General features: G+C 53.0%; 3 protein-coding genes and 1 long non-coding RNA gene across 5 annotated transcripts; 2 read left to right on the plus strand and 2 right to left on the minus strand.

Annotated features, from left to right (window-relative positions):
- Nucleotides 1-10: 10 nt before the first annotated feature.
- Nucleotides 11-1,622, plus strand: C4H10orf95 (chromosome 4 C10orf95 homolog). Its single transcript, XM_053922226.1, has 2 exons — nucleotides 11-158; nucleotides 407-1,622. Exon 2 carries the CDS (start codon nucleotides 456-458, stop codon nucleotides 1,113-1,115), a length of 660 nt encoding a protein of 219 aa, XP_053778201.1. The 5' UTR covers nucleotides 11-158; nucleotides 407-455; the 3' UTR covers nucleotides 1,116-1,622.
- A 3,005-nt stretch (nucleotides 1,623-4,627) lies between these two features.
- LOC128780706 (uncharacterized) lies at nucleotides 4,628-9,644 on the minus strand. Its single transcript, XR_008426707.2, has 4 exons — nucleotides 8,196-9,644; nucleotides 7,749-7,867; nucleotides 6,649-6,799; nucleotides 4,628-4,799 (listed from the first exon to the last, which is right to left on the minus strand). It is a non-coding gene; the product is annotated as an uncharacterized lncRNA (long non-coding RNA).
- A 294-nt stretch (nucleotides 9,645-9,938) lies between these two features.
- CUEDC2 (CUE domain containing 2) lies at nucleotides 9,939-16,904 on the plus strand. 2 transcript variants are annotated; one of them, XM_053923397.2, is made up of 9 exons: nucleotides 9,939-10,164; nucleotides 14,935-15,018; nucleotides 15,372-15,515; nucleotides 15,607-15,668; nucleotides 15,756-15,883; nucleotides 15,967-16,149; nucleotides 16,286-16,347; nucleotides 16,429-16,489; nucleotides 16,570-16,904. In XM_053923397.2, exons 2-9 carry the CDS (start codon nucleotides 14,945-14,947, stop codon nucleotides 16,714-16,716), a joined length of 861 nt encoding a protein of 286 aa, XP_053779372.1. In that variant the 5' UTR covers nucleotides 9,939-10,164; nucleotides 14,935-14,944; the 3' UTR covers nucleotides 16,717-16,904. The 2 variants fall into 2 exon arrangements, with proteins under 2 accessions (XP_053779372.1, XP_024411133.1); XM_024555365.4 differs by having other exon boundaries at nucleotides 9,940-10,164; nucleotides 14,932-15,018.
- A 119-nt stretch (nucleotides 16,905-17,023) lies between these two features.
- On the minus strand, nucleotides 17,024-19,922 carry FBXL15 (F-box and leucine rich repeat protein 15). The gene is made up of 4 exons (XM_024555404.4): nucleotides 18,971-19,922; nucleotides 18,643-18,796; nucleotides 17,810-18,315; nucleotides 17,024-17,347 (listed from the first exon to the last, which is right to left on the minus strand). Exons 1-4 carry the CDS (start codon nucleotides 19,009-19,011, stop codon nucleotides 17,158-17,160), a joined length of 891 nt encoding a protein of 296 aa, XP_024411172.1. The 5' UTR covers nucleotides 19,012-19,922; the 3' UTR covers nucleotides 17,024-17,157.
- Between the last annotated feature and the right edge of the window lie 327 nt (nucleotides 19,923-20,249).

Raw genomic sequence — 20,249 nt, forward strand, 5'->3', positions numbered from 1 at the left:
GTGTTTTCCTTTGCCTGGAAACGGGGAGGTGTGGCTGAGGCAGAGCATGGTGAGCAGCTCAACTAAAAAGTGGTGGAGAGGAGCCCCGCTCTGGACCTCTTTGCCCCCCCCCCACCCGCAAATGCCAAGGACCAACTACCCCCGGCTTAAGGAGATGAGTGAGTGGAAGAGCATTTCGGGGCTGAGGGCTTGAAAAGGCATTGGGTCCTTATTGTGTGCTGGCAGATTAGTGTTCAGGCTCAACCCTGGGGCAGAGGGGAGCTGGTCACTTTAGGAAGGGCTCTCAAAAGCCAGGAAGCTAGCTCGGCCTCATGCTATGAACCAGGGCTCCGGATTAGCAGGCCCCAGGGACGGGTGGTGTTAATAAAAACCAAGTGCATCCACACATACACACACCCCATTACAGGTGAGGACTTGGCCCAGTAAAAACGTCCGCAGCCTGAGTTTCTCTGGCCATGTACTCATACAGCTGCCTGGCGTCGGGGGAAGGTGTCTGGCCTCCACTGCAGCCCCTCACCTACACTTACCTGCCTGGCCCCCTGCTGCTGCCCCCCGTGCAGGCCCACAACTTCTGCAGCTGGCCCCCAGCCCTGGGCGCCGGCGAACGGACGGCCCCCCGGGAATACCACTGTTTCCACGGCCCGGGCGCAACACTGGGGGCCATGCCACCCTGGTGGGCCTTCCCGCAGGCCTACGCCGCGACTCTGCGTGCGCCCCTCCCAGCGCTCGGCTACTCCGGGCCGTCGCTCCAGGCGCCTGCGGTGGCAGGGACAGCGGCGGCCGAGAGCTGGGCGCTTTGGCCGGAGGGCGGTAGCCTGCAGGCCGAGCTGCGCTGGGGCCGCGTGGAGCGCGCGCTGGGCCCGCGCCTGGAGCTGCCGGACTTCGTGCGCCGGGAGCTGCGGCGCGTGTACGGAACGTACCCACGCACCGACGTGCGCGTCACGTTCCGCGGTGGGGAGTTCTTGCTGCAGGCCGCGCCGCGCGTCGGCGAGCCGCAGTACCGCCTGCGGAGGCGCCTGCCGCGCCCGCCCGCCAGCAGCAGCAGCGGCGACCGCACCCCGGTGAGAGAAGCGGCGGAGCGTGGCGGCCGGAAGAGGAGGAAAGGCCTGGGCTGAGGGCGCCCCAGGGCCAGCGGCCGACAGGAGGAGCGCGTGCTGCTCTCCACCCCGGAGAGGAGGGAGACCTCAGCGTCGCGTTGGGGCTGCGTGCCCGTGTCAGCTGTCTTTTTTTTTTTTTTTTTTTTTTTTTTTTACCAAGACTGCCCGCCGCCCGCCTCCTAAACTTCCTTGATTTCTTTCGTGTTATTGTGGGATGGGGGGGTGGGAGAAGGGATCGAGGATATCTCTGGGTGGGTGTCCTGTTGCTCCTTTATTTTACTTTGGCTTGGGAAGCCTCGGTATGGGGTGGAAGAAGGGCCTAGACCCTAAACCCTCTCCTTCCCTCTTCCCATCCTCTTCCACTTAGAAGCCCCCACTTTCCCTTTCTCTTCTCCCTGCAGCAAACCTCCCGAACTCCCTAAGCTGAGGGCCCACCTATCCCCAGCTTGTAATAAAAAGTAAATAAATGAGCGAAGTCAGATATATACCGCGAAATCATTTTTATGTTTGGGGGTGGGGTGTTTCCTCAACCGTGCAATGTGAGACTTACTTCCCTGACTGGGTGCAAGGAGTTGGGAGGGATGAGAGTGGACCTCCTTGGTCCTACGACCCACCACCCACAGAGATTCTGAGGGCATAAGCTCTCGTTGAAGCATAGATGGCAGGCGTGGCTGGGGAAAGGATGTCTAAGACAGATACGGAGCTGGCGCCTACATAGTGTAGTCATGTAACTAAGGCTCTCTATGAGTCAGTTTCTTTGTAAAAGAAGCATAAAACCAACCAGCCTACTTGGAAAATTTACTAGGGCTGAAATTGAAGATGAATGTCACTTCTTGTCTCCTGATTCTTGCTAATACTCTTTAACAAGTTGAATTTGTAACATTGTGGAAGTTTGCTGGAAGTTAGGCCACACATCTAATTTTAACTATGGGTCTAGCCAGACTACCTCAGGCTGTATAAATTTGGCCCCCTGTGGACTTGCTTTTACTGAACTTTCATTTGTAATCGGCCAACAGCCACCTGGGTATGCAGCTCTGTCCCCGAAGCTGTAGACCACTTGCTTGAACACTGCTGTGTTCATGAGCTCCATAGAAAAGTGTCTCAAACCTCAGCACTTGGGAAAGGTGTTTCTCCTGGCCAGTGGTTTTCTTCTGTCTCTGAAGCACCAAGGATCTCACAACTCATCATATTTTCTCTTTGCCCTGGTTTCTAGGGAGCTCAGGGCCAAATTTGTTTAGCATCTTTTGTACAAAGCCTGGATCCTAAATTGCTACCCCGAGTTTCATCTTATTTTTCTTTCCTTTTTTTTTTAAATTATAAAAACACAGTAGTGTGATGGGCGTGTTGTGTGACCTTAGACAAATTACTTAATGTCCCTGAACTAACTTCCTCATTGCAAATGGAGGTGATGATAGTAGAACATCTCATACGGTTTTCAAGAAGATGCCATGAAATCTTGCATGTAAATGTTTACCACAATGCCCGGCAGGTACTAAGTGTTCAAATATAAAAGATTTTTTTAAAGGTTGCAATACAGAAACATAGAATTCAGGAAATTAAAATCTTTTCTAATTCCTCACCCCCAAATGATCACTGAGGTCCAATCTATTCTTTCATAGCCACCCAAAATTCTATAACATTTGTATTCCTTCCAGCTTTTAGCCTTTGAAAGTCCAGCTACCAAGTTTCTTGAGAGCTTATTATTTGCCAGCAAGTTGTTCTAGGTCCTGGGGATACAATAGTGAATGAGACAGTGTCTGCCCTTATGGAACTTGCATTTAGTGGGGAGAGATGGGCATGGGGCAACAGGCAAATAGATAAAGGGAAGTTGTTATAAATAGTACAGGGGGAACAGAGGCTGAAATAAAAAATGAAGTGGGACTTAGAATAAGATAATTACGGAAGGCTTCTCTGAGGAGGTGACATTTAAGCTGAGATCTACAGAATATGAAGAAGCTAGCCATGCAAACAGAAGGATGAGGGAGGAGTCAGACAGAGGGTGTGGTGGGTGCCATAGCCCGAGGAGTGAAAGTTATCTTCATTCACTCAACAGGCATCTGAGAGCCCACGATGTGCCAGGCAGTATTGGAGACACCGGGGCTGCAGGAGAAAACCAAACAAGTCCTTGCTCCCATGGAGCTTCCCTTTAGAGGTGCAATGTAGAGAGACAGAGGCTGGCAACAAGCCAGTGGGTGAACATATGATGTAATGTCAATGATAAGTGATGGGTTTCTGTTTTCAGTGCGACAGTTAAGGAAGGCTTCTCTAAATAAATGACGCGAGTGGAGACAAAGAGATCTTTACAAGCCATTTGAATACCTGGGGGAGAAACGCAGGTGCAACAGCTCTCTGACAGGATGTTCTTTCCTGTGAGCAGTGAAAAAGTGGTAGGTAGTGAAGTTAGAGATGAAACTAGATCCTTTGGCACTTTGAAGCCATGTTGAGAATTTTGGACTTTATTTTGGGGGAGGGGGTTGGGGCAGAGGGTTATGAGCAGGAGAAACAGTGATCAGACTTTTTAAAAAATCATTCTGCATGTTGTATGAAAAAGAGACTGTAGAGGGGTCATTGTGGAAATAGGGAGACCAGTTAGGAGGCTTCTGAAGTAATATAGGCAAAGTAAGGTGGTGGCATGGTCGTATTTGGAAGGAATGAGGGTGATAAGACAAGTATCCTTGAATATGCAGCTTTGTTCACAAACACAAGCATTAAATTGTAGTGTAGAATATAAAGTCTCAATTAGAAATTGAATCATTGAACAATGACACCCTAGTAGCAACAAGCACAGCCAGCTCCCAGATCTCTGGTCTAAATTCCATTCTCCAGTACAAGGAGCCTTGGAAAATGGCTCCTTCCAAGCCTGTGGCAGGGAAGGTAGAAGATGAGCCTGGAACAACTTGTGCCAGAAAATAAAGGACTACTCAAAAATGTCAAAAAACAAAGGAGCCAGTTTGAAAGAACTTCCACTAGCCAAATCTGGGACAATTTAAGCATCAAAGCATATAATCACAAGAAAAGATTATAACCTGAATAAAATAAGGATACATAAGTCTATACTAATATTATCTAAATAAATAAATATGAAAGGAAATCTCTTCCTTTCACTAGAAGGAATAATTAAATTAGAAAATCACTACCCTGGCTGGTGTGACTTAGTGTATTGAGTGCCAGCCTGTGACTAAAGGGTCATCTGTTCCATTCCCAGTCAGGGCACATGTCTGGGTTATGGGCCAGGTCCCCAGTAGGGGGCGCTTGAGAGGCAGCCACACATTGACGTTTCTCTCCCTCTTTCTCCCTCCCTTCTCCCCTCTCTAAATATAAACAAATAAAATAAGTAAAAAAAGAAATTAGAAAACCACCATTCCCAACCATCACAGTCACTGATTCAGATGAGAACCATTCATGGATACTGAAACTAATGGGTGAAAGTTTGATGGGAAACAGGACACTTAAATAGTTTCAAAGTATGTTCCAACAAGGTATTTACTAATTACAAAGTAAATAGTAACCTAGTAACATAGTAGGGAAAATGGGTGAATGACGCTCTGACCCCGTTGCAATACTCCTTGAATGAAGCCTTTCTTACCATCTTTAACAACAGTGTCTTGAATTTTCTTCTTTACCAGAGACACATCAACATCATGTGATTTCTGATATGTTAAACCGGAAAACACCACCTCAGTTCAGCAGTAATGCGTAATCCTGGGGAAACATCGGATAAACCTAAACTGAGACACAACCCCACTGGTTTTTATTGTTCGAAAATGTCATAGAAGATAAAGGATGGCAGGGAGACCGTTTCAGGTCAAAGGAGACTAAAGAGACATGGAAATAATGCAATGCATGACCCTGTTTGGGATCTCAGACCAGAGCGAAAATTGTATAAAGGAATTACTGGGACAAATAACAAGACCTGAAATAAGGACTGTAGATTAGAGAAAGAAATAAGCAAAAGGTTGACGGCTGGTAAACCTGGTAGAAGGATAAGCAAGAGTTCTTTGCACTATTCTGGCAACTTTTCTGTAAGTTTGAAATCAGTTCTAACTAAAAATAAAAATGTAATAATAAGTAAATTGAATCTCTAGGTCAAAAGGATATACATTTAAAATGTACTACCTACTTATGTTACAGATTTCATTTTAATCTTGGAGAATTGTCTTAGTGCTTGTAGGCCCCTCAGATCCTTTTGTGAAACAAGGCAGGTTTCAAGTAAATTGTGGGTCTCACACCAAGTAAAGTGTGTTTTGTCTCCCCTTCTCTCTCTATCCTTTTGGATCCAAGCCCTTGAAAAGTGCCCTGTCTTGGAGAATCTGCACTGCTCACAGACATTTCTCCTGAGGCTCCCACTTATGCTTTGGAAATGTCCACAGGCTGCACGTAGGTTCATCCCTACCCTCCAATTTCAGGCCTCTGAAGGGGGCGCCGCCACTCAATTCAGCTCAGCGCGGCCTGTGCTTCCAAACCCCAGTGTCTGCTCCTGCTCCTGTAGATGTAAGGGACACTTCAGGAAGCCTGGTTGCTTCCTTCTTCGATCTTTTCTTTGAACTTGACCCTTAGAAATCACAGAACAGCTGGGCTGACAGGCACCTTGCTGGTCACCTGGTCCAACCTCCTCAATATGCATTATGGTGGGAAACCAAGGCCAAAGAGAGGAAGTGACTCGCCCTAGGTCACACAGTAGGTGGGAATCCAGGGGTCCTAGATCCCAGTAGATCCTGATGGCCTCCTCCTCCTGGCCTGGCCCCAGCATTACCCAACCCTGGCATCTGGTCTGGAGCCCCTCACTCAGTGAATTTTGACTGACCAGTTTTTAGCCCTATTCTACCTCTCAACTAGACAGCTCACATTCTGCTCAAGACAGTAGAATAAGAATTGTAACAACCTCACACTTACTATGTGCTGGTACTGTGCTGAAGCCCTATTTAGAAACTATTCATTCAACTTAAACTTCACAGAATCCTGAAGTGGATATAATTATTATTCCCATTTATAGCTGAGGAAAATGAGGCCTACAGAGATTAACAACTTACCCAAGGTCACACACGGAGAATGCATCTGGGAAATCTGACTGTAGTCTTAACCTTTAGGCTAAACTGTCTCTTCTTCATACATGAGACACACTTGGCAACACTTAAGGAACATTTATTAAACAGCTACTATATGCAGAACACTGGACTAGACACTGAGGGCCTGCTCGTGAATCAAGCTGTGACGGAGGGGCACGTGGGGGACTTCCAGGAGATCATATGCACCACTGGGGAGTTGAGAGAAGTTTCTTGAAAGAGGCATCTGACAGAGGCTTTAAAGGATGTGTAGGATTCCAACAGATAGTGATGGGAAGGAGGTGTCCCAAGAAGCACTGAGGACCAGTATGAGTAAAAGCATGGCAGCAGAAGCAGGAAGCAGCAGGTTTGTTAGAAGATTAGGCTTCAAAGCTAAGTGGAGCCCATACTATGAAAGACTTTAATGGCTGGCCAGTGTGGCTCAGTTGGTTAGAGCATTGTCCTGTAACCAGAAGGTTGTGGGTTTGATCCCTGGTCAGGGCACATACCTAGGTTGTAGGTTTGTCCCCTGGCCTGAATGCAGGCGCTTTCAATCCCTGGTCTGGACGTGAATGGGATGCAATCAATTGATGCTTCTCTCTTGCATCGATGTTTCTCTCTCTCCTGTCAGTGTTTCTCTCTCTCCCTTCCTCTCTCTCCCTCAAAAGCAACGAAAAATAAATGTCCTCTGGTGAGGATTTTAAAAAAATGTTTTTAAAGACTTTAATGGCAAGGTAAGGAGTTTGGGGGAACATTCAAGTTTGAGCAGAAGAGCAGCCCAAGTTGAAGAGGAGCACCTGGCTGAGATGCTGTGAGCCTGAGCCAGCAGCTTCCCAGTGGCCGGAGTGTTGGTGGTGCAGCACAGCCGGGCACCAGAACTGAGTTCCTAGGGCATTTGCTAGAGCTCACGGCCTATGGAATTCAGTTCTCAGAGCCAGGTGGCCAAAGTTCTCTCAGCCCTGCTGCTGCCCCCCCCCCCCCCGCCCATGCTCTCTTCCAGGAAGTTTTCCCCATTCCCAGGATAGGTCAGATAAGGAACGTGGGATCTCAAGATTCCTCCTAACCCAGGGAGGGTCTAGCTTGGAGCTGAAAACAGGGCCCCATTGCTAGGGAAAGGGACAATGGTTCTTTACATTTCGAAAGGAATTGGTGTAGGATATGAGAGGGGGAACTAAAGGCTGTGGCAAGATTCTGTGGGTACTGCTGAGTCAGTCCCATCATCTCATACCCAGATGTGCTGCTAGTGGGACCAGATGTGGAGCTGGAGAAGCAAGAGGTTTCAAGAACATGTACACTGAGAAGGGCATCTTGCTAAAGACTAAGGGGCTTCCTGAGCCAGAGGGGATCCCCAAGATAAGGAAGGGCCCGGGAGTCCCAGCTCCCTGAAAAATCTCTCCATATGAAGTACTCCAAAGATAGAAAAGTGGTAGAGGATGATTTCTCTAAAACACACTTTCACTTTCTAAAGAGTTAAAGGGAGTGCTGGGTACCGTTCCCACTCACAAAGCAGAGCTGCAGCCTACCCCTGGAGAGGGAAAGGCAAGCCAGCAGGCTCAGGAGCTGCCCTCCCCTCATCCTGCTTGAGTTGAGAGAAAGGGGCATCACTTACCCATGAACCCCCGCTCTGGCTCCTGGGGCAGGGTCTGCAGCGATGCTCTCAGGGAGCTCCCTAAGTGGGGCCTCCACTCCGCCCCAGCTAGCGTCTGCCGCAGCTCTGTCCTGGCTCCTCTGAGAAAGGAGGAAGGTGTGGGAGGGCCAGGCACATTGCCCAGAGAGCCCTTCCTGACCTCAAGCAAGAGTGGGGACACCCCTCCTGGCCCCCACCCCACTCCCCTAAGCTTCTCCTTCCTCACTTCTCTGAGTCCCTCCCAACTTTTGAGACCTACCAGCTGGGTTCTTTCTCTGCTCTTAATGTTTGGGAAATCTGCCCTTTATGCCTAATTTCTCAGGCAGGCAAGCTTCTAGCTTTTCCCATCAGCTAAGGGGACCGAGGCCCCTTAACACCAGCTGCAAAATACATTTTGAGAAAATGGGGAGAGAGAAAGCATCACTCTACCTCCTTTCACCCTGCATGGCTTCAAGGAGCACCCAAAGCACAGGTGGAGTCTGTTCCCATCTTGAGGAGGCGGAGACTGAAAGCTGAGGGTCTTACGGTCCAGCCAGTTATGGAATGCTGAGCAGGAAGAGCTCCGTGGAGCCCCCACCGTACAGTTTGTGTGTGTCCTTGCGTCTGTGGCTGTTCCTTTCCTCAGCCCACCCTTTGTCCTCTGATCACAGAACCTGGCCCCTGCTGCACAGAGTTGGCACTCTCCAGAATTTGAGCTGGAAATCAAGGGGCTCCCTCTCAGAGGCCTTTCCCATCATCCTTCCCCCCAAAACTCAGGAAATTCTTTCCAATGATGACATCTAGTCTCATCTATCCAACTGCCAACCAAGAAACAGGCGATGGGGGAGGGAGAAAGGCACAGTGTCAAGGATGGCTGCAGGGGTCTTGGGCCAGAACTAGGGACAGCTCTACTGAGGAAAGCTGAAAGTTCCTGCAGTGGGGGTGGTAGGGAGAGAAGTCATCATCGGGCCTGCGCGCTGGTGGGAGGGTTTTGCGTAACAGGGAAGATGGGGGATTGGGGAAGGGGAGAAACGGTCAGTCTTTACAGGGCTGGCAGAGGCCCGGGGCTAAGGGAGCTACTCACTCATCCCCTTCCCAGGGGCCTGTCTGGCAGGAGTTCAAAGAGGCTGTTACCACACCCCTCATTAACCCGGGCAGCGCCAGGCTGGCAGCGGCAGTGCTTTTATGGGAGACGCAGTGCCAACTGCGCTCCCTCCTTCCTCCCTCCCTTGTCAGCCCCTCCTCTCCAGCAGCCAACATCTTGCTCTTTTTGAGGTTAGGGGCCCTGGGGGGCAGTGGGAGCTGTAGTGAGGAGCAAGGCTGGAAGAGGGAACAGTGATCCCCTTTTTCTCCATATTTTGGCACTGCCTCAGGTCCTTAGGGGAGAGGAGTGGATGGGACTTTCTACTCTGGACTGTCACTCCTGAGGGCAGGGACAGTCTCTGGGTCCTCGGCACCCTACAAGGGGACTGGCCCTGAAAAGGGGCTCATCACTGCTGATTGGGGATGGGTGAGCTCATCCTTGAAGGGAACTCTCCCTCATGACCTGTTGTGGGGGTTTGTGGGAGCAGATGGCTGTGGGCTTCCCCACCGGGTAGCACCAGGAAGCTGAGGCAGCAGGAACAGAAAGAGGAAGCTGGGGCCTTGCTGGGGCCCGGGATTCAGATGTCCTGTCTTAAATGAGAAGCTCGGCCACCATGGGGGTGAAGGCCCGGGCGGCGAGCGAGGTCTGCAGGCCATCCTGAATCTGGGCTCCGCTCAATCCGCACCCAGAGCACCTTCTTCCCACCCCCGCCCCCACCCAATTCAAACCAGGCTCCTGTCCCAAGACCCAGACCCTAACCCACCCTAATCTTGAGGAGACATCCCTGTTAAGGGAATACAAAGGGAAGAGATATGGTGGAGAAGTCAGCATCTAAGAGTTGTTTGGGTGAGGGGGCTTGAACCTGCCCTGGACACGAAGGGGAAGAGGCACCAGGTCTGGGGGAAGGGGGCCACCAGGACCAACAGCGGGGGAAGAACCGGGCAGACAAGGAGAGTAGGAAAAAGCTATAGGACCTGAGGGTGGAGACTTTGGGTCCAAGAAATACAGCGGATGGGAAGACACTGGCCGGGATCGAGGAACGACGCGGACGCTCGGGCACTGAGACTCCACCCCCTGGCGGGGCCTCCACATCCAACCCCTCCCCACCCGCAGTAAAAATGGCCGCCGAGGGAGCCGGTCCGAAGCCCTGAGACAATGAAAATGGGAGCCGAAGACTCGCCCGTTTATGGGCGCCTGCCCTTCTCAAAAATGGCTACCGCGGCGCTCCTGGAAGCAAACCGCTCTGGGCCTCGCCTTTGATCTCGTTGGTGGGGCTGGGCGGGGATGAGAGCTGCACCTCGCGGGACAGGTCGCCGGCGGCGCCCGACGGAGCAGGTGATTTCCCCTGCAGCCCCCCGCCCAGGCTAGGAGAGTGGCAGAGGGCGTTGATGCAGGGTGCCTTTCCTGGTGTTCCCCCACGCTACCCCCCCGGATCCCCGTTTCTGATTCTCGCCTTGGCCTGTGTCAAGGCACATCGCAGCTCGCTCAGGCCGCCCTGATCATGTGTCCCGCTTGCAAGGGCCGCAACCGCATCCTCACGCCCTCAGGCCCACTATTCTGGACCCGTTCGGGGATCCCGCTAGCTTGTTTGGGGAGCTCCTGCTTCAGGGGTCGGCGAGCATTGCGATCCCACTTCCTGCGCTGCACGCTCCACCCGTTTGTGCTCCCGCTTGACTTTGGATGTCGGAATCCCTTGTACCCGGCAGTGTCCTTGGCGCCTTTAAGACCTGACTTCGGGGTGAGGGGACAGTGATGTCCTCTGGAGTCAGCGTCCGGAACTTGGGCTCCAGGAGCCAGGCTTCATAGGGGCCGGGAGAAACAGTGAAGACCTCCAGCCTAGACCCTCTGAGTGCCACAGGACTGCTTCCACACTCTTCCCCAGGACTCCTCCTCCCACATCGCCTTCTGTTCTCCACCCCAGGAAAACAGCACGTGCTCCTTCCCCCAGGCTCACTTCAGTTTGTCCAGAGAGTCTATATGGAGCGCCTGTAGAGTCCAGGCCTGTGCCTGGTCCTGAGGATGCTCTGTGGCCTGCTGAGGGCAGTGAGGACGCGGGCAGTCAGTGTGGGCTGCAGGGAGGAAATGAGTCCTGCAGGATGAGTAGCAGAGGGAAAGATATGAGTGGGGAGAATGGTGTGAGCAAAGAGCGTGCGGTGGGCGAGAGGGCTGGGAGGATTTACATCATGAGAGCTGGTGTAGTGTAGTGGTCAACAGAGAGGATTCTGGAGCCAGATTGCCTGGGTGTAAATCTACCATAACTCACTCTGTGACCTTGGACAAGTTAATTAACCTATCAGTTCCCCATTTCCTTTTCGGTAAAATGGGATAATATGATAATACTGGTACCTATATTTTAGGGTTATTGTGAGGATCAGGTATGTTAATACATGTAAAGTGCATGGAACAATCCCTGGCACATTGTAAGCAGTCAGTAAATGCCGACTTATTATCCACAACCGCATGTGATTTTTGCCATTAACCCGTGAGTCTCAATTTGGAGCCGCCAGGAAGTAATGGTGTTCTGTGGGCTATGCACGGAATTTGAAGACTCTTATGGAAATTATGTTCTTACCCTAGAGAAGGTTGGCTGCCCACGCTGCAGCTTCCCCAACTCAGGGACTGTGGAGGCCTCTGGACAGGAAAAAAATTAAGAAGGCTAGGGAGAAGGAGAAGTGTTAAACAAAGAACTGGCAAGCCTTGAAGGCTGGGGAGAGTCTGGACACGTCAAGAATAGGAGGAAGGAGGGTGCTTCCTTGGGAGACAAGCTGGGGCAAAAGCTCAGGGGAGGAAGACATTTTATTTGGGCACAGTGAGGAGTTTCCCAAAAACAACCCCCTGGTCCTCAGACCTTGGTTAGAAACCTGGAGACATCCGCCACATCCCTGACAGCTTCTTTAGAAACTGGGTTTTCATGCAGCATTCTTGGGCCTTTGTCCCAGCAGAGGTTGCCAAGCAACTGACAGCAGCCGTGATTTGAGATAACCCAGGATGGATGTGGGTCTCTGAAGGGGGCTGGCCTCATGGTGGAGCTGCGTGGAGGGGTCTGGTCTGCCTGGTCTGAGCAGTACTGGGCCTCCCCAGGGCCCGTGCTAAGGCCTGGAGCTAGACTAGCAGGCCGGTCCCCCTGCTAGACTAGGGCTTCTCAGCCAACTCTGAGCTGTCACAGCAAGTCTGTGTTACACTCAGGGGACCAAGAAACTGATCATAGATGGTAGGCCTGTCTCAGCCCACTTCAAAGTCTTGATGTCCTTCTATCCCCAGAGTGGCCCCTAGAATATACGCTCGATTAGGCGACCTGGAATTAAATCATGACTGCCACAGTCAGGCCAGGTTACTTCGTGCAAGTCATTCAACCCACTGAGCTTCAGTTTCTTCACTGCAAAGCGGGCAGTGACTGCTTATTGAGTGTCTACTTCAGACGAGATTATGAGGGACAGTGATGAATGAGCCAGGTGTGTAGGCCCTGCCCTCATGAAATATCAAACATTGCCCAGAGGGTTAGTTAATTATGGTTGTGAAAGGTGTCACTAAGTGAGGAGAAGGCAGTCTGCAACGAGCGTGTCATATGCAGGGGGCCAAACGAGTTCCAGAGGGTCAGGGGCAGTGGGCCTCCAGGACAGGAATTTTAAACAGACCTGAAGGAATTAGACAGGTCAAGGGGTGGAGGTGGAAGGTTGCCTAGGCAGAGGCCCTTGCCACGAAAGAGCTTGAGTGCTGGCACATTGAACGAAGGCCAGAGCGGACAGGATGGTTGAGGGCGGGTGTTTATGGTGAGGCTAGAGAGAGGTAGGCAGGGGTAAAACCCTGAATCAAAGGCCACAAAAAGAATCTAGATTTACCTGAAGGGACATGGGAAGTCACTGGCAGCTTATAAGATGGAAAAAAAATTTTTTTTGGTAAAAATCACACAACTGTGATGTTTGTGGAGAATAAGCTGTTGGGGGGAAGATGTAATGGTGGGGAGGGGGGTAAGGTGAGGAAGCTCTCGCAGCTAAGAAAAAACAAAGCAGAGTGGGAGTAGAGATGCAGAGAGGTAGATGGGCTGAGATACGTGCGTGCTCCGGCCCGGTGACCAATTGGATGTGGGAAGGCGAGAAGTAGGGTGGTGTCCAAGATAATTCCCGTACTTGTGACAGGAACAGCTGGGTGTGTGGACACGCACTTACTGAGGACAGCCTGGGAGGCGCGAAAGACTTGGGTGTGCTGCAGAAGAGGAAGGCTGGACTGGAGGCCTGGGCTCTTGGGAGTTGGTGACACGAGTGGGTACATAGAGATGTGGGCCCAGATGAAACCTTCCGGAGAGAGGGAGAACAGAGTGAGGAGGGGGAGGGGGAGGAGATTGGAACCTGAGCTTTGCTGCCACATTTACAAGGCAGCAGAGAGGGGACTCTGGGAAGAAACGACCAGAGAGGTGGAAAAGAAACAGGAGAGTGCGATGCCTCAGAAATCAACGTTGATGCTGCTTGAAAGGGCGACTATTAGATGAAACCATAAGAAATTGCCTTTTTCTTTCTTTTTATTTTGTAAATCAAAAATGGGCAATAATGGCAGGCTCGTATGGTTCAACCTAATTAGAGCAAAACCTGAAAAAGTAACTCATGACCTTAGCCTGAGAAATTTTGGTAGAGACGTTAGGCAGAAGCCAGCCTGGAGTTGGGGAGAAGTGGATAGAATGGAGAGGAATGAGGGAATAGAATGGTCAGGACTTGGTGACTGATTGAGTGCAGCAGGTGGGGTTGAGAGGGTGAAATCAAGGGTAATCCCCAAGTTTCAGGTTTGGCAACTGAGTGAGTGAGTGGTTTTGTCAGCTGGTGAAACAGGAGGTGTACATTCGGAGAGGGAATGTACTCGGACTGGGAGGACATTGAGTTTGGACCAGGTAGAATTTAAGATGCCTCTGAGTCTTGTGAGTGGGATGGACAGCTGACATGTGGACCTGTGGGTCTGGAGCCATTCATTACCATCTACGTGTTCCTGACTCCCAAATACAGATGTGGAGTCAAGCACAGGTAGGCAGGAATGACATAAGTCAATGAGTATTTATTGAGCACCTACTAAATGCAGGCATTTTTGTAGGTACTACTAGGGTTATGCCAATGAATAAGACAAAGTCCTCCACACTTCCTTCTTGGAGCTTACTTTCTAAGGGGAAGGACAGACAATAGGCAAATAAACACAAAATAACATTAAGCTGTAGTAAATGCTGTATAGAAAATAAAGCAGAGTAACAGATTAGGGAGTGTGAGGAATACTTATTTTGGTTAGTCAGTCAGGAGAGGTCTCTCTGAAGAGGCAGTATTTGAGCAGAGCCCTGGAAGAGGTGAGGGAACGAACCATGCGTATATCTGGAGGAGATAGGAAGAAGCTGGGCAAGGTTGAGGAACGGCAAGGAGGCTGGTGGGGTGGGACTGGAGTGAGTGAGGAGGGAGCGAGGAGGTTGGAGAGGAAGGCAAAGGCCAGATCTTGTACGGCTCCATTGGCCTTGGGAAGGAAGATGGAAAGTCCTTTGTAGTTAGTCCCAAGCTGCTAGAAGAGCAAGCATTGGTGAGGTAAAGAATCGGTGGAAAACTGCTCCTTCTATGCAGGCCCTGGAGCCAGAAAAGTCCCTTTGTGCCAGAAGGTGGGTGGCCCATTCTGCGTGGGGGAAGGGTTGGTCTTGGTCCTGAGGCCTGCTCCTTGGGGAGGGGCTGGACAATGGGCCCCTTGTGGTTAGACTTGGGGGCCAAGTGGCCTTCTCAGTGATAGGATTCCTGAGCCAGGAGGCATGTGACCCCAAGACCTTGGTTTCTTGCCAGAGGATCTGGGCATGCTGCTGGGGAGTGGGGTGGGGAGGTGGAGAGGGGTGGGGGAGTGGCAAGGGGAGCCACCACTCTGGAGGCCTTCTCCTGATATAGCCTCAGGCTAGAGGAGGTGGAAATGTGGGCAGGGAGGGGGCTGTGGCTTCCATTAAGAGTAGGGGAGGGCTAGAAAGTGGAAGCTACAGGCAACATCAACAAATGGTTTTCACATCAGGGCAGGAGGGAGGGGCTGGCCGCCCATGGGCCTGGTGGGTAGGGGCAGGCAGGAGAGGGCCTGATAATCTTACATCTTGTGTCTTTTCAGAAGTGGAGAGAGCATGGAGCTGGAGAGGATTGTCGGTGCTGCCCTCCTTGCCTTTGTCCAGACACACCTCCCAGAAGCTGACTTCAGGTAGAAGCAGCTGTCCTAGAAAGATTGTGCTGGGGCCAGAGTTGGAGCTGCCTGGTAGTACTCTGGGCCGTGGCCAATGGAAAGATGGGATGAGAACACTCAGCTCTATTCCTGAGGTGGGGAGGGCTGATTATGATTTGCTGGTATGGCCTTACTTCTTATCCCATCCCTGTTACACTTGTTGGACAGATGGAAAACCAAAGCTCTAAAGGAGGATGGGATATTCTCTAGCCTCAATGCTTGAGGTCTGACTCATGGATCCCACGAAACTGAGGGCTGGAGCCTTAGGCGAGGTGGGAGTGCTAGAGGTTTCCAACGTTTTACCCATGGCTTGTCCTATTCCCTTCCTGCAGCGGCTTGGATGAGGTCATCTTCTCCTATGTGCTTGGGGTCCTGGAGGATTTGGGCCCCTCAGGCCCGTCAGAGGAGAACTTCGATATGGAGGCCTTCATTGAGATGATGGAGGCCTATGTACCTGGTTTCACCCACATCCCAAGGTGGGGCCTGCTCGGGGCCAAGAAGACAGGGGCTAGCTGATTGTGGAGGCTGGGCAGAGTTGTCCTCTTACCACCTTCCTTGTCTCTTCAGGGGTACAATAGGGGACATGATGCAGAAGCTCTCAGGGCAGCTGAGTGGCGCCAGGAACAAAGGTGAGTCTGGGGATCAGGCACTTGGATGACTCATAACCCTCATCCCCAAAGCTTGGGCAAACCTGGTGCTCTCTCTGCCTCTATTAGAGAACCTGCAACCACTGACTTCTGAGGTCCACAGCCAGGTGGCCACCTCCCCAAAGCCCCTGCAGCAGCCTGAAGAGCTCCAAGAAGAGACGAGGGCTTCTCCTGCTGCTGGGGACACCCAAGATGAGGTTGGTAGAGGAGGGTACCAGTGAGGGAGCTGGGGGGCAGGAAAGGAGGAAGTACTGCCTTTTGTCAACATTTATGCCCACAGGCAGCCAGTGCTGAGGAGGAGCTGCTGCCTGGTGTGGATGTACTCATGGAGGTGTTCCCTACCTGTTCAGTGGAGCAGGCCCAGTGGGTGCTGGCCAAAGCCCGGGGGGACTTGGAAGAAGCTGTACAGATGCTGGTAGAAGAGAAGGAGGAGGGGCCTCCAGCCTGGGATGGCCCCAACCAGGTATCCTCCGATAACCCCCCTAACCCATGCAGCCCCAGCTACAGGCCCCCTCACTGTTAAGCCCCCGCCCCTGGCCTATCGCCATATGCTCCTCCTGCTGGTGCCCTAGAGTCTAGACCAGGCTTCCCCTCTGCAGGACCTGCCCAGGCGCCTCAAAGGCCCCCAAAAGGATGAGCTGAAGTCCTTCATCCTACAGAAGTGAGTATGGGCTGGGCTGGGCTGGGCCCTTAAAAGGTTTTCCCAGGGTGGCAGGAGCTTCACCTGAGCAGTTTTTGGCAGGTACATGATGGTGGATAGTGCAGAAGATCAGAAGATTCACCGGCCCATGGCTCCCAGGGAGGTGAGAGAGTTGGGGCTGCTAGGGGTGTGGAATGGGTAGGACTGTCTCCTGGCTTCTGCTACTCACTGATTGCCTGACAGGCCCCCAAGAAGCTGATCCGATACATCGACAACCAGGTAGTGAGCACCAAGGGGGAGAGATTCAAAGATGTGCGGAACCCTGAGGCCAAGGAGATGAAGTCCACATACATCAATCTGAAGCCGGCCAGAAAATATCGCTTCCACTGAGGTGTTCGCCGGACTCTGCTAGAGCCTTTTAGGCTCAGATCCCAGAGGGATGCAGGAGCCCTACACCCCCACACAGGGCCGCCCTAACTCCTGACCCCTTCTCTACCCCTTCTCTTACCTTCTCACCCTACCACATTAACCTCCTCTTGGAGCTGCCTGTGAGCACAGTAAAGGTGGCCCCAAGAAGATGAGTGCATTCTGGTCATTTCTGCCTCAGAGCTGGGGTGCTGGAGGACTGTGTCCGTCTGACCTTCCCTCCCAGCCTCACATCCCCTGTCTTCATCCAACAGGGCAGTGCCAGGCAGGAGGGGGTAAAAAGCTCTTTATTTGAAGCTCCAGGGTGGGGTAGGGCAATGGCCTCTCACCAGAGGCCCCCACAGTCCAGTTTCCCTACAGTCAGGCCCTGACACACAGTCCAGCTGCGCCCCAGGAGTGGGCGGGTCAGACCTGCAGGTTGACAAAGGGTGCAAAGCCCGCCATGTCCTGCAGTAGCACCAGGGCCTGATGCAGCCGCGGTTCCACGTCGATGTCCACACCCCGCTTCCGCAACCGGCTCAGGCTGGGTTCAGCCACACGGTGGCAGTGCCGCACCCGCAGTGAGCGCAGCGCAGGGCAGTATTCAGCCAATGTCCTGGGGGAGGAGTAGCGTGAGGCTAAGGGCACGAAATCGCTACACCCACCGTAAAGGAAGCCAGCAAGGCCCCTATGTATCCCTGTATCTTGGGGTATACTTTTTCTTCCATACACGAGGGAGAGGGCCTGGACTGGGGTCATGCACTTAACACCTCCGGTGAACCAGAGACTGCCTGTGTCTCTTAAAGGGGTTACTGCTCCTCAGCTCCCCTGGTTGAAGAAAAGTCAGAAATTTGACTTTGTGAGTGAAACTGCCAATGTGTAAATATCGATTCGAAAGTTTCGAAGCTGTGGTCTTTCTGGTCTAGGCAATCCTAGGGACCCTTCCTATTCAGAACGAGGGTGCCGTGGTCGAGGAAGACCCGAAACCCCAGTTCTGCCTTTTGACAACTGTCCACCCCCGTCCCCCAGAGACTAAATCATTGCCCCCTCCCACCCCACCGATCCCAAGCCCAGGCACCTGACGCCGTCGCTTCCGACGCGGAGGCAGCCGGTTAGGTCGAGGTGCTCAAGTTCTGGGCAATTCCGAGCCAACTCCTGGATGGCGGCGTCCCCTACATTGGCGTTGATCGCCAGCGAGAGGCTGCGAAGCCCCGAGCCGCACCTCTGTGCCAGGTACACGATGGCCTCATCCTTGAGCTGACGGCAGGCGGTGAGGTCCAGCTCTTCCAGGACCGGACAGCGGTCGACGAGACCGCGCAGGGCCAGCCCGTCTACCCAGTCACAGTGCGCAAGCGACAGGCGCTGCAGGCGAGGGCAGCCCTCTGCCAGCGCCCCCAGCGTGCGGCGGCTCAGTTGCCCGCAGCCGGCCAGCGCCACACTCCGTAGCTGCGGATTCCGCGCCAGCACCGGTACCAGATCCTGATCGGACAGCCATTCGTGACACGGCGCCAGCGCCAGCTCCTGCAGCCTCTCGGCGTCCCGCAACAGCCAGACCAATGCGGTCCGCGGGATATTCGGACCCACCTGCGGGCGGGGAGGAAGCTCGACTTTCTGCTGGTGCCGGGGAGGGGTGGGCGCTGCCTATCCGCCCCTGATGAGTTCTTTCCTGGCAGCAGCCAGCCCTCGGGGGCTTGCCACCTGGCCTCCCAGGAGAGACCCCACGCTCCCTCTGAGTTGATACCCAGTATTCGCACTTTGCGAGTACTTCCCGCTGGGTGGATCGCTTCCTGGGCATTCTTGGAGGGCCAAGGGGGTCCAGAGGGTACTGGGATTGGGCAGGAGGCGGGGCGGGGGCAGTACCCAGACGCGGACAGTACCCAGACGGGGGCGGGGCTCCAGCCCCTGGCTCACCTCAGCGGCGTCGAAGCGGCGCAGCCCCGCCAGGTGCAACTGCACTAGGGCCCGAAAGGCCCGGCTGACGCGTTGCAGCTGGAGCAGCTGGCACAGCGGGACCCGGCTCAGGATGTGTGGGAGCAGCACGTCCTCCCAGGGCAGGTCGAGGAGCCTGTGGGTAAAGGGGCGTTGGTGGCGGCGTCCCCCAGCTGCTGTTATCCACGAGTCCGCCTTTGTTATGGTCCTGAGCTCTGGCTCCTAAGAGCGGCCCCCAAGCCTGGTCCCGGTTAAACTCCCCTCCCCCCAGGTCTTTCTTCACTCTCTCGGCCCCTCCGGTGCTAGGTACCTGACGGCTCCGGGCTCTTGCTCCCCTCCGGACGGCTCCATTGGTGGCTCCTTCGGCTGTCTACTGCGCGTGCGCAGTAAGGTCTTCTCGCTTCGACTTTGGAACAGCTGCCACGAACCCGCCTCCTTGGACTGTAGTGACAGACCGATTCAATCGAGTGCCGTCTCACTGAGGATCCTATCTGAAAGCGTTCCGGATAGATCGGGAAACCGAGGGTGGAACTGACAGACCGGTGGTGCAGCATTAGATCTCGCCTTCTCCGCTACAGGGCTTGAGACCCGAGTCTGGAGAAGGCGATGATGCAGCAAAGACTGGCTTCTTTTTTCGTCTTGGGCCAGTGAACGGCTCTGAGTGAAGTGGTTATGGGAGGAGCAGGAAAAGCCAAGCGCAGAAGGGCGGAGCCAGAATTCAAAGGTTCTGGGCCTACCCGTTGTCTTCTGGTCGCTTTTAGCGACTTTGAAAAATGGGAAGAAACTATTTCTTACTGGCTGGCACGCAGTAGGTGCTCGATAATTTTTGACTGACTTGAATGAACAAAGCTAGAATTTTAATTCCTTCATCAAGTAAACTTGCCCCAAACCTTCCGTTCCTGGTTTATTGTGAAATACAGAGCTGCCCAGCCCCTTCCACTCCCAGAAGATTTGGAACGGGTTTGCACTTTGCGGGGAGAGATATAGGGAGCGCTAAGAAGGACTATATCTCCAGCCGGGTCCATTTCCTTCCCCAGGAGGTCTAGAGTTCTGAAAAGAATACTTGCTCAGCTCAGCCCGCCAGGAGTACTGCTTCTCGGTTGGCCTGGGGGGTTAGCTGTGGGGTCTGGGTCTGAGCCACCCTGGTGCAGTGACGCCCCTGAGCTCTGGGCTCAGACTCTGGGCCGCCCTCTCACCGCGTCCTCAGGTTCTAGTTCCAGGATCCGTTCCCAGTAACCCTTGAAGCAGTGCTCTCTCTATCTCCCATTGGTGGTGAAGGTGCGAAGGACGCCGAGAGCTACTGTTGTCGCTGAAAGCTGCCCCCAGCAGGGTTGCACTCTCAGTGCAGCCGCTTCACCTGCCCTTTTATAAAGAAAACTGCTTCCCATTCATTATCTCTTCAGGCTTCGGTCACCTCTGCAAGGTGGGCAGGTCTGTGCTGTGTCTCCACTTTAAAGATGAAACCAAAACCCTGGGGAGGAAGCGCCTTGTCCAGGGTCAAGAGAGCTGGGGTAAAAAACTAAAGCATCCTGGTTTTCCCAGAATTCTTTCCATCCTCCCTCATCCCCCAATGCAGCAAGAAGATAGAA

Source organism: Desmodus rotundus, chromosome 4 (genome assembly GCF_022682495.2).
Source record: "Desmodus rotundus isolate HL8 chromosome 4, HLdesRot8A.1, whole genome shotgun sequence".
In the NCBI taxonomy this organism is placed as follows: Eukaryota; Metazoa; Chordata; class Mammalia; order Chiroptera; family Phyllostomidae; genus Desmodus; species Desmodus rotundus.

What these genes read in the sequence shown, in the direction of transcription:
- CUEDC2 (XM_053923397.2), top strand. Translation starts at nt 14,945, where the DNA reads ATGGAGCTGGAGAGGATTGTCGGTGCTGCCCTCCTTGCCTTTGTCCAG. An exon ending in GGTTTCACCCACATCCCAAG is followed by an intron (nt 15,516 to 15,606) that starts GTGGGGCCTGCT and finishes TTGTCTCTTCAG; the next exon opens with GGGTACAATAGGGGACATGA. An exon ending in GGCCCATGGCTCCCAGGGAG is followed by an intron (nt 16,490 to 16,569) that starts GTGAGAGAGTTG and finishes ATTGCCTGACAG; the next exon opens with GCCCCCAAGAAGCTGATCCG.
- C4H10orf95 (XM_053922226.1), top strand. Translation starts at nt 456, where the DNA reads ATGTACTCATACAGCTGCCTGGCGTCGGGGGAAGGTGTCTGGCCTCCA.
- FBXL15 (XM_024555404.4), bottom strand. Translation starts at nt 19,011, where the DNA reads ATGGAGCCGTCCGGAGGGGAGCAAGAGCCCGGAGCCGTCAG. An exon ending in CAAGAGCCCGGAGCCGTCAG is followed by an intron (nt 18,797 to 18,970) that starts GTACCTAGCACC and finishes CTTTACCCACAG; the next exon opens with GCTCCTCGACCTGCCCTGGG. An exon ending in GCCGCTTCGACGCCGCTGAG is followed by an intron (nt 18,316 to 18,642) that starts GTGAGCCAGGGG and finishes CCCCGCCCGCAG; the next exon opens with GTGGGTCCGAATATCCCGCG.